This window comes from Diplotaxodon limnothrissa, linkage group LG4 (assembly GCF_057381915.1).
Source record: "Diplotaxodon limnothrissa isolate DT_005_m linkage group LG4, D_limnothrissa_male_GT1.1, whole genome shotgun sequence".
NCBI classification, from domain to species: Eukaryota; Metazoa; Chordata; class Actinopteri; order Cichliformes; family Cichlidae; genus Diplotaxodon; species Diplotaxodon limnothrissa.
Genome location: NC_140599.1, coordinates 25,691,988 through 25,702,652, shown reverse-complemented (window position 1 = coordinate 25,702,652; position 10,665 = coordinate 25,691,988). Strand labels below are relative to the sequence as shown.

Below are 10,665 nucleotides of genomic sequence, written 5' to 3'. Positions count from 1 at the left end.
TAATGGGCACCACACCAAATAAAGCTCCTTTTTTAATCTGTTTTGAAATGGCTTTTATTTAAGCATACACATGCCCAATTCCAGTAACTAAATACAGAAAAGGTGTCCATCTCACTGTAATCATTATGAAAGCAGTTTCATACATTGTTGATTGTTGTATTGTCTTATAATGGTCCATATATTACAAGCCTGTATGTTACAGGTAACATTGTTAGAGTTGAACTAAAATCATTTACATTAAACACAAGTTCAGAGCAATCCTCAGTGATGGCTTTATACACAATGGGGAGTTTTGAACTCTCATGTCAATACTGATGCAGTGTTTTAATAAAGACCTGATGCATTATTGAAAAGTTATTTGACCATGTTTACTTAACAAAGGTATTCTGAAAAAGAGTCAAAACCTCAAAACGGTACTAGTACAATGAAGATAGTTTTTTTTTTTTTTTTTTTTGGTCAAGGTTAAGTTATCCATCTAACAGCTCCAGTGACAACTTTGGATTAGGAGCCACACACCAGTTTTCTTAATCACTTGACCTCCATCAAACAAGTCCAGCAGAAAGGAAAGTCATCTTTTAAGTCTGCTGAGGTAACATTTGACACTTCAGTAGTATGTAGCAAGCTACAGGAGGAGGAGCACTTCAGCCCAGCATTCAAGCCAGCACCTGCTGCAGGTCATCCACCTCAAGCTTCCACATCCGTCTGCGAAGTGCAGCAAGCTCCGAGAGGTCTGCCATCTTCACTGCACGGATGGCTGGTTCTGGTGAGATCGCCTGAATGATGCCCATCACCATGACATATTTCCCTGTAAGAACAGCAGCAAGTGGTGAACTGTTGACCGACAGTGATTTCAACGGTAAATCGTGGTTGGAGAGATAAATCTGCCAGCTTGCTGCTACAGATTTTAGGATTAATGCTCTCCTTTCAGCCTAACAAGCTGTGCACTGATGAAAATATTCACATTAACCAGGATTCTCATGAATTCAATAACAGGCCACTAATATCTAGAGTGAAAATGATCTCATTTAAAAATTGTTGTTCAACTACAGCTTTTGAACTTGCAGTGTGTTAAAACCGTATTAGAATTTTAAAATACAGGTCTGAGTTCATTAACAATAGTAGTTCTACTTTTTATTTGTAATTAAAAAAGAGTCTATCCTGTTGATTTTTTTTCTTCTATTAAGATACTTCATAATAACTCCTAGAATGTAATGTCATTTTGTGTTTGATTCTGTCACTAGATAAAAATGCAGTAAATGGGGACAAAGCTATATTTTTCTCTAACCAAACAGAATATACGTCCCCTTTCTAATTGGTCCCAATAATAATGACTAAGCAACATTTAGAAAAAAAAAAATGACTAAGCAACAAAAGCAGTTTCTTTTCACTTACCGGTATATATGCCTAATAGCCAATAATTGTTCTCGGGGGGGTGTAATTAAATTTTAGCTTCTGTGTGGATTGAAACAGAATCTAGCTTGGGTCTGGGTCAGTTACCTTGGGACAAGCACGGTTTCCCTTTGGGGATGTTGTTAACACCCTGAACAATGAAAGTCCCCGTCTCATCCATCAACAGCACGGTGTCTCTGTCCTGCTGGACTTCCAGCACAGTCCCCTGCATCCACACCAGCGAGACAGGCAAAGAGCGTCCCCTGCCCAGTCTAATTACACAGCCGGCCCCGCTATCAGCGGTGCCCCAGTTCCCTGCCGCCCTCAGCTGTCCCGACAGCACTTTAACAGGCGGGGGACGTGTCCTTTCCACGTCTGTCTTCTCTACTTTGGACATCACTGACAGACTGCTGCTGGCGTCAAGCGACGGACAACTTGCGACAGCGTTTTCATTTCCCGCCTCCCCACGAGCGGAAGTCGTGGCAGCACTCTTTTCCGGCAATAAAACACGTCCTCGCCTGATTTCTTCAGAGTAAAAGCATCAAAACTGAACTTCAATCACAGGCAGGTGAATAGGAGGCAGCATATGATAGAGGGGAAATTCACAGATAAAACACATTTAATTAGTGTAACTGTCATTTCCGTATTGTTTGTAAGCATCACAGGGGGGATCTCTGGGCATCAGGTCCATTTGTGAATGTTACAAAGTTTTAGTCTGCTGTGATAAAGAGTTAAAACCTTGTATAGAAATCAGCCTGGCAAACTGTGATAATGAATGAAATGTACAGTAGTGTATGTTTACAATCCGACAATCCTGAAGCTATATAAAAAAAAACATGTTTTTTAAAATGGACAAAATAGAAAGTGTCTCCATTGGTATTTTTGTTTTTCTTTTAAATACTGATAGCCATTTAAGAAAGAAAAGAAGAAAGAAAGTGTACTTTATTGGTCCCCGTGGGGAAAATCCCTCTCTGCATTTAACCCATTCACTCAGTGAAGCAGTGGGCAGCCACTGGGCGCCCGGGGAGCAGTGTGTAGGGACGGTACCTTGCTCAGGGGTACCTCAGGGTAGCTGTTCAGGGGAATCGAACCCCCGACCTTCCGATTTATGCATCTTCGTTATAATGGTTGTGATACTTTAATCAAAAATAATAAAGAAGGGAAACCAAGAAAAAAAAATGTACATCTGAGTCCAAGGAGCAGCTCATTTTGTTATTTAAATCTGATGCATACTCCATTGATGCATAGGAATAGCTCTAACTGCAGCATAATATTCACTAAAGCCACATGGGAGGGGGGTCTCAACAACTGCTTTAGTTGCATATTATAGGGGTGAGTGATGCTGATTAATATTACTGTGGAAAAACACTGCTTGAATAAACAAAATGAAAAACCACAAATTAATACTAATTAAACATACCAACAACTGCTGTTGTTCAGCTCCTAAAAATACAGAGCTGTTTATTAATCTGCCAAAAAGTGTTGAAGACTAATGAACACTACATAATGCCACTCTGGACATGACAATAATCATGACAAATGAGTTTATTACTAGAATTTATGCAACTCACCTCCGCTATGACAAGACTAATAAGTCATTTTGAGAAAGTTGCATAATGTGGTTTATAGATTCAGCTTCACTTCCACCCCTCATCGTGTAACTTTTCCTTGAAAATTAAGGGTTAGGAAGTCTGAACATTTCAAGTCCATAATAAAACTTTTTGTTGGCTGTTTAATACAAGGCAAGCACTTCACATCACTGCAGGGCTAATAACAGAGCAAAATCCTGGAGGAAAACATGCTGCGGTCTGCAAAAAAGCTGCTACTCTGGAGATTTGTTTGTCTGCAAGACAATGACCCACAACAAGAAAGCCAAAACTGCACAGGATTGACTTTAAAGGTTCTGCAGTGGCATATTCCAGACTTCAATCTAATTCACAATTTGTGGCAGGACATGAAAATTGCTGCTTGTTCACAGCCTCTATTCCACTAGACAGCACGAGCAGTTTTTTGCCAAGAGAATTGGAAAGAACTGCATCTGTTCTTAAGTGTAAAACTTGGAAAAATAAAATAATGCAGACGAAGTTTAGGTGGATTTAATACTGAATGGAGAAGACAGACAGCAATGATCTGGCACATTCAATTCATTAAATATTTTTTTTTTATTTCTTTAAGAATAACTGAAGAAAAGTGTTAGCAATTTCTGTACATTTTTTTTGTAATTGTTTTCCCTTGGATTTGCTGAAAACCTTGAATGATCAACAGGGCTGAGAAATGTTATGCTGCCACATAGTGCACTTTAAACCTAAAAAGAATATGATTAGTCCACAGGCATCCGTCAGTGTCCTTGGAATACACTCCAAGAGGTTCCTTAAACTGCTGACACTGCTGACTCCAGTTTCATGTTATCATCTCCTCTCAATCCCAGTTCATCATTGTCAAAAAAGAGGCACATTAGAAATACTGCCATTTTCCAAGGACTGTGTCTTTGATTGCATCGACAAACTGTGCAGGCACCCAGTAGACCCAATACTGCGAAGCTTCCGTTGGACCCAGCTGAAAAGCCTGCAAAGGTGGAAGACAAACCGGTAAGTACATTAAGTGGTTTCAGAGGCATTTGCAAATGTAAACATGTATTGAGAATAAATAAACACATTGTGTCTTGTATAGATTTTAAAAGCAAATTTAATTTATAGAAAAAATAACTTATTTTGCAATAAATAAAATTCAACCACTTGCATTATGAACAGATGTTAAGACACAAAAATCTGGACTTCAGGAAGCCTTAAATGTCTACTGTCATACATACTCACTGGATACTTTATCAGGCATACTTATTCTAATGCAACTCAATGCATTTAAGCACATAAACATGGCCAAGACTAACACCAGAAGTTCAAACCGAGCACCAGAATTGGGAATAAAGGTGATTTAAGAGATAGTGAACGTGGCATGAATGTTGGAGTGATGCTGTCAACTGAATATGACATCGACCAAAATCTCCAAGGAATGTTTCCAGTACTTTTTTGAATCTGCACCACTAAGATAGCTCTAAAGGAAAAATGGGGTACAACCCAGTACTAACATGTTGAGTGTGCGCAGTGCCTCTTAGAAGCCCTTTCAACACAAAGCGTCATTTATTATAATCCACTAAAATGTTATTTTGCAATTTAATATGATATAGTATGCTTAATTTAAAAACAGCCACTGTACTGAATCTTTCTTTTATTTTAAAGTAAACAACCTGGCTAACCAAATCCAATGTTTGGCTTTTATCTTTCTTCTATCTTAAATCATTCCCATCTCCTCGTCTATCTGCTTTGAATATGTTTTCAACTGTTGAGAGATGCAAAAACAAACTCGGAGGAAGCTGCAGGCATCACTTTTCATTTTTGAGCCAAAAACATGACAACACAAAGCATTGTTTTGACTCCACTATCATACATTTGAATATCTCTGCTCTACAGCTGTAACATTATCTGCATTTAGATCTGTTACACTGAGGGTGATATCTGATGAGGTGGTAATAAAGCTCAATACCAGGGAAGTCCCTCAAAGCCCCACTCATATGTGCTCAGACATTATACTATTTGATTGGATGCACTCATGTGAAGCTGCTATGGAATTCAAACAAAATTACACAGAGACATACTTTGGTCTCAAAGTCTTTTTTGGTGTATTGATCACTTCTATACACACACAAAGTATCTGCTCGTCCTGATGTTGTTAGCCATTTCTGGGTACAAAGACTCCAGAACAGCAAGATACTCCTGAGAGTGAAAAATACTTCAGATTTGTTAATCTCCAATAAAATAATCAATGTGGCTGTTTGACTAGGTATTACAATAAAAAGCAACAATAAAAAGCAATAACTGGATGAAGAAGGAGACTTGCAGCAATACAATTAGCAATACTGTTAGTTAGCTAAAGATGATATACCATGTCCTGACGAACATTTTATATAAAAAAACAAACAATCAAGAAACAACTGTAGCTAGCCAGAGATCTATTGTCAGGCTATTATGGACACTGGACAGGAAAGATGTAGGATGACAGGATGAGTATTAAACTGTCTGAGGGTCCTCCATCTTCCAATGGTTATCCCAGTCTAAATAGAGACCTCCCTCTCGCCAATACCTCTCCCAGCTCTTCCCCTGGCCACAATGAGGTGTTCCCAAGCCTGCAGAAGACATAATCTCTCCTGAATGTCCTGAATCTACATTGGGGCTTCCTCCCAGTGGAAAATGTCCAAAGCACCTCTCCTTTGAGGCGTCCAGGAGGCATTCAACCCAAATGACCAACTGTATCCTTTTGATATGAAGTGGCTCTACACTGTGACCAAGCTCCTCGCCCTATTTCTACCACTTGTATCAACAATCTTATTCTTTCAGTCACTACCCAGGGCTCACAGGTCATAGGTGAGGGTAGGAACGTAGACCGACTGGTAAATAGACAGCTTTGCTTTCACACTGAGTTCTTTCTTCACCACAACAGACCAGTACAGCACCCACATCACTGCTGCCACCACACTCTGTTAATCTCCCACTCCTTTTCTCCGTCACGTGTGAACACAGCTGAGACATGTGTTGAGGGTCCTGTAAGTGACCCTTTTGGGGTTTTTGTATCTATTCGCAAATCAAAAGAACAAGAGACAAAACGCTACAGCACTTTAAAAAGACAAGAACCCTAACCCTAGCTAGGAACAAGTGTCATTACATCACTACTTAAAAAAATGGATAGTATACCAACCAAAGAAACTTTTTTTTAACTGAAAACCTTCTATTACAGTGACTCCATCGTTGAGGCACACATAGTTCAGTCACTTTAGTGAACAGCCACACCAGCTTTTTACCACACAAAAGATAGTTACCATCATGTGATAGTCCTCATGGCCTTCGATGGGTTCAGACACTATGTTTTTAATGGAGCCCATTGGGACTTTCTCCGTCCTCTCTGCAGATGAGAAATTTAAATTATCAGCATCTTTATGGTGCAGTGCAGCTAGCAAAAGTAGGTTAGCTATAATCTTACCTTTTGTTCCAATCCACAACTGATCTTGCTCCAGCTTGAATGTGAGTCTAACTTTTCCTCCGGATTTGTTATACATTCCGGATAAAGGCACTGTTGGTAATCGTTCCTGTTAAGCGGCACAAGACAGCTGTCAGTTGTGTTTAGTTGTGTATATTCAAACACACTGTATCACTGTAAAAGCACCTTTATCTACAGCTAATAACAGGTTAATTTTCCTCTTACCTTTGTTCCTTTAATAGCTGGCATGATGTCATCAGGTTTACCTTTGTCCAAAACTTTCCTATGTTGCTGAGATAATAGTGCAGATTTAAAATGACAAATAAAAACAACAAAAAAACTCTTTCTACAATAAGGCGACAAATCAAACCTTTTGCCTGCATAAAGGCTCCTTCTTGTTTTCTTCAGCTTTAACTTCCTGCTGGATGACTTCTTTGGGTGTATTTACAGCTAATACATCATTTATTGTAGATCCTACTACCATTATTTTTGCACCATTTGTAATCTTTATTTCACGTAGCGTCTTGTCCTCTGGAAGCAATCCTTTATACATCACTTTTTGCATTGCCGGTGGAAGACCTAAAATAAAAAGGAAAGAAAGAACTATCTTTGAGTTCTTATTGTTTATGCGTTGCTAAACAACACTCATTGTAACAATTAATTTAAAAGAAGAAATGTATGCTGTTGGCTCTCACCAGTGAGTGAGTGAATGCTCTCTTTTAGTTTGGCTCCGGTGCTATCAACAGGAATTTTCAGATCATATTTATTTTTGTTCCAAATGATCTTCAAGTCCACTGTTTCCTTGTCCTCTGTATCATCCCCATTGCTAATATTAGAGTCCTGAGTTGTGGAGTTTCCTGCATCTGTGTGAGACGTCGCTTCTGCACCACCTTTTTCAACATCTTCACCTAGTGATTCAGCTTCTTTTGGTTTTGCCTCAGTTTCCATTATGACTTCTTCACTTCCTGGAAAAGAATGAAATCTTAGACTTATGTTCCTTTAAAGTAACCCTTCCAAGTTTAAATTATTATATCTCAAATTTTCCATATAAGAGTGCCTATGCATTATGATACTGCCTATAGAGATGTGGTCAAAGGTCTCCATACACTCACATGTGGTGGTAATTTGGGGATTTTAATGATTTCTTTGAAAATTTATTTTTCCAAGATCGAATGATAGTACAATATACATCTTTAATGGCAATAACAAAATAATAATTGGGTGCTAGAGCATCTTAACCAATTTCCAGTTTGTTTCTTCTTCCAGCCCTCAGCAAAGTAATGACACATCTGACTAACTTGTACTAATGTACAATTGTTTGAACTAATGATGTTCAAATCTGCAGTTGTTTAGAAATGGCTCCAAGAGACCTTTACAACTTGTGTACATCTACAATTCTTCTTAGATCTTCCCTGAGTTCCTTGGACTTTCCAATTGTTCTGGTTATTGGTCACTCAAATGAGTGCTGTCAGGCAAATCTTTTTATGCTAGCGAAGGGAAACTCCCAGTTATAGTTAATCACATTCACCATAATCACCAAAGAGATGTTAAAAGACACACATAACAGAAGCTGATTACAGGAAGGCCGTCAGTGCCAGCAACAGCACTGCAAAAAACAATGTATCACAATAACAACCACAAAGTTTTCTAAAGAGAGAAAGAAATGTGTTGTCTCAGCCTATCAGATGATTACACTTGTCTCTCTTTTACAACAAAGAAACTTTTTGCATTAAAAATAACAACAGACCAAAATGTTGATATTCCTATTATATTCACTCTACCGTGACATTTGTTACAAATGTCTTTCTTTCAGGGAACTTTTTTATTACAAGTGTTTCTTGTGTTTTATGCTGGAGGTTGACCACCTTGCCTTAAATGACAACCACCTGCACTGTCGCAGTCTCCTATGAATTAGATTAGTATTAGGGCAGACATACATATATAATATCAGATTTTTACAGAAAGATTAACATAGTGATGATATCTTAGTTGTCAGAAATTGTGGCTATTGTTCTCATTGTTAGTGGGGGGGAACAATCATCCTCCCAGCCTTGTTACCGTAAATTAATAAGACATGAAATGCTAGTATCTGCAGTAAATGAGTTTAACCCAGTCATTGCATAACAAAATGATAACGGCAATCTATGAGCAGACCAGCAGATAAATAGAACTATCTCAACTAACTGTATGTCGACCGCTAATCCCTGCACAAGAACAATTGAAGAATGATAACAGCCTCAAATCATGATATTTTTTTCACAAAACGTCCACCGAAATATCAATATCTGTTTCAAAGCTTGAATCCAGTTTTGTCCGAACTCAAAGCCTCATGTCAACCTACTGCCTTTGGATGACGTGTCAGTTTCTTTGCAAACTGCAGCAAAGTTTACAACAGACTTTTTTGCTGTTGGTTATAGCAAAATGCAGCCATAACATCTTTAACACAATGTCAATTAGTCTGGAAGTGACTCAGATTAAACGTAAACAGAGCTGTGATGCTGAACTTAAGTTTTTTTCCACAGCTCTTTCCACTGAAGGACTTGTTTTGAAAGACTGTTGGTAAGCATATCAAGGAAAAATGACTGGCTGACAAAGAGGCTACAGTCCTAAAAATTCCAGGAGTAAAGTGCCAATTGAGTTGTTTATTATGTATTTTGACTTTCTGGGATAAATGTGGCGCTTCCCACAGAATCAGACTGTATCTGCTGCGGCAGAACACATATATGTATACTTAAGCGAAAGGTAGCAATGCTTTCTTTCCATGGAAGACTCAAACTACATACAATTGTGCAGGTTGTATTTAACACAAATAATTTACCAAAATAGTTGTGAAATAGCTGAGTGACTAAGTGTCAAAACTCTGCTCATTAAAAACTAACAATAAAACTAAATGAGGCTGAACCTAGACGGCTTACTCACAATGGCTTAAAACGAAACAAAATAAAACGGGGAAACCCAGCTCACCTTTATCACTTACAAAATACATTCCTGTGAACTATATTTAGCTACCTATCATATCTATGTCTACTTTGCAACTTTAAATAAGACTTTTGTTTTGTTTACCTTGATATAATACAAAACATCGACGTGTTTGGAAGCGTTTAAATCAATAAACTAGAAGTTGACTTAATACTTAATACTCTTTATTTTATATATATATATATATATATATATATATATATATATATATATATATATATATAGAGAGAGAGAGAGAGAGAGAGAGAGAGAGAGAGCTAATAAGAATCTCACTTTCGTGCAGTTCCCGATAGTTTCACACAATAAGCAATTATGTATGGAGCTATTATGAGTTAATAACAAAGATGTAACGAAGTCTAATTTAGTCTTATCTGCTAACCACTTTCCCCCTCGTGGTTTTTCTAGGTCTTTCCACCGCTTCTAGTAAGCAGTCTTTCGATGTGTGCTGAGAAATGGGATACATAAAAGCGAATAGCCGCCAAAAGAAAACAGAAAAACGTTTTTAAACAACAATAAGCACTCGCAAAACAACACATCTCATAACAAGAATGGCCTTACTGCAAAACTAGTAAAGTAAATATGTATGTTAGTGTTTGATCGCTACAATACTTAATCCTATACAGTTAAGTCTTTAACAGCTTAAGTTAACTTGATAAAACAAAAAACATATGTTAAATGACATCACGTTAACCGCAGTGCTTCACACATCCAGCTAAATGTAAATGGTAGTTAGCAACCGTTAACATTAGCTAGCCGCAACACTAGTGAACGTTAAAAAATTACCCTGCGGAAAGACGAAAATGTCCATTATTAGTTCAGTATATTTACAGTATATTTAGAGGTACGTATAATTTCATTAACATTATATGAGCTCAATTTAAAGATATTATTGAAATACTGCTGAATTTTCTCAATACTCACCATCCTGCGTCGCCATGATGATTGTGTACAATCCGTTGTAGGTTGTGGCAAAGATACTACAGGAAGCAGGATGGGTCCAGTATTCAGGAAACAACAGCTAAAATTGTTCTTCTGTCCACACTCGCGCGTGACAACGTAGAAACAGAAACAATTTAATCATTTATTTTGAAAACGCATTATTAATATAGCTATACGCAACCAAACAAAGTTTAAACGTTAATAGTTTCAGTTAGCTCGTGGGCAAACAGGGATAATGGAAATGCGCATGCGCACGCTGAAACAACTGAAGATAACTTTTTCTTGTTTTTGTAAAAACTGTTACAGGTTAGCTAACGCTACTGTCGATAT

At 37.8% G+C, this 10,665-nt stretch overlaps 2 protein-coding genes across 2 annotated transcripts; both read right to left on the bottom strand.

Moving 5' to 3' along the window:
* Positions 1 to 653: 653 nt before the first annotated feature.
* On the bottom strand, positions 654 to 1,786 carry rmi2 (RecQ mediated genome instability 2). Its single transcript, XM_085352678.1, has 2 exons — positions 1,498 to 1,786; positions 654 to 805 (listed from the first exon to the last, which is right to left on the bottom strand). Exons 1-2 carry the CDS (start codon positions 1,784 to 1,786, stop codon positions 654 to 656), a joined length of 441 nt encoding a protein of 146 aa, XP_085208804.1.
* Positions 1,787 to 3,585: 1,799 nt separating this feature from the next.
* On the bottom strand, positions 3,586 to 10,385 carry ubfd1 (ubiquitin family domain containing 1). The gene is made up of 7 exons (XM_085352677.1): positions 10,318 to 10,385; positions 7,113 to 7,382; positions 6,788 to 6,996; positions 6,643 to 6,708; positions 6,421 to 6,526; positions 6,260 to 6,342; positions 3,586 to 3,954 (listed from the first exon to the last, which is right to left on the bottom strand). The coding sequence occupies exons 1-7, from the start codon at positions 10,331 to 10,333 to the stop codon at positions 3,844 to 3,846; spliced, it is 861 nt and encodes a 286-aa protein (XP_085208803.1). The 5' UTR covers positions 10,334 to 10,385; the 3' UTR covers positions 3,586 to 3,843.
* Positions 10,386 to 10,665: the final 280 nt, after the last annotated feature.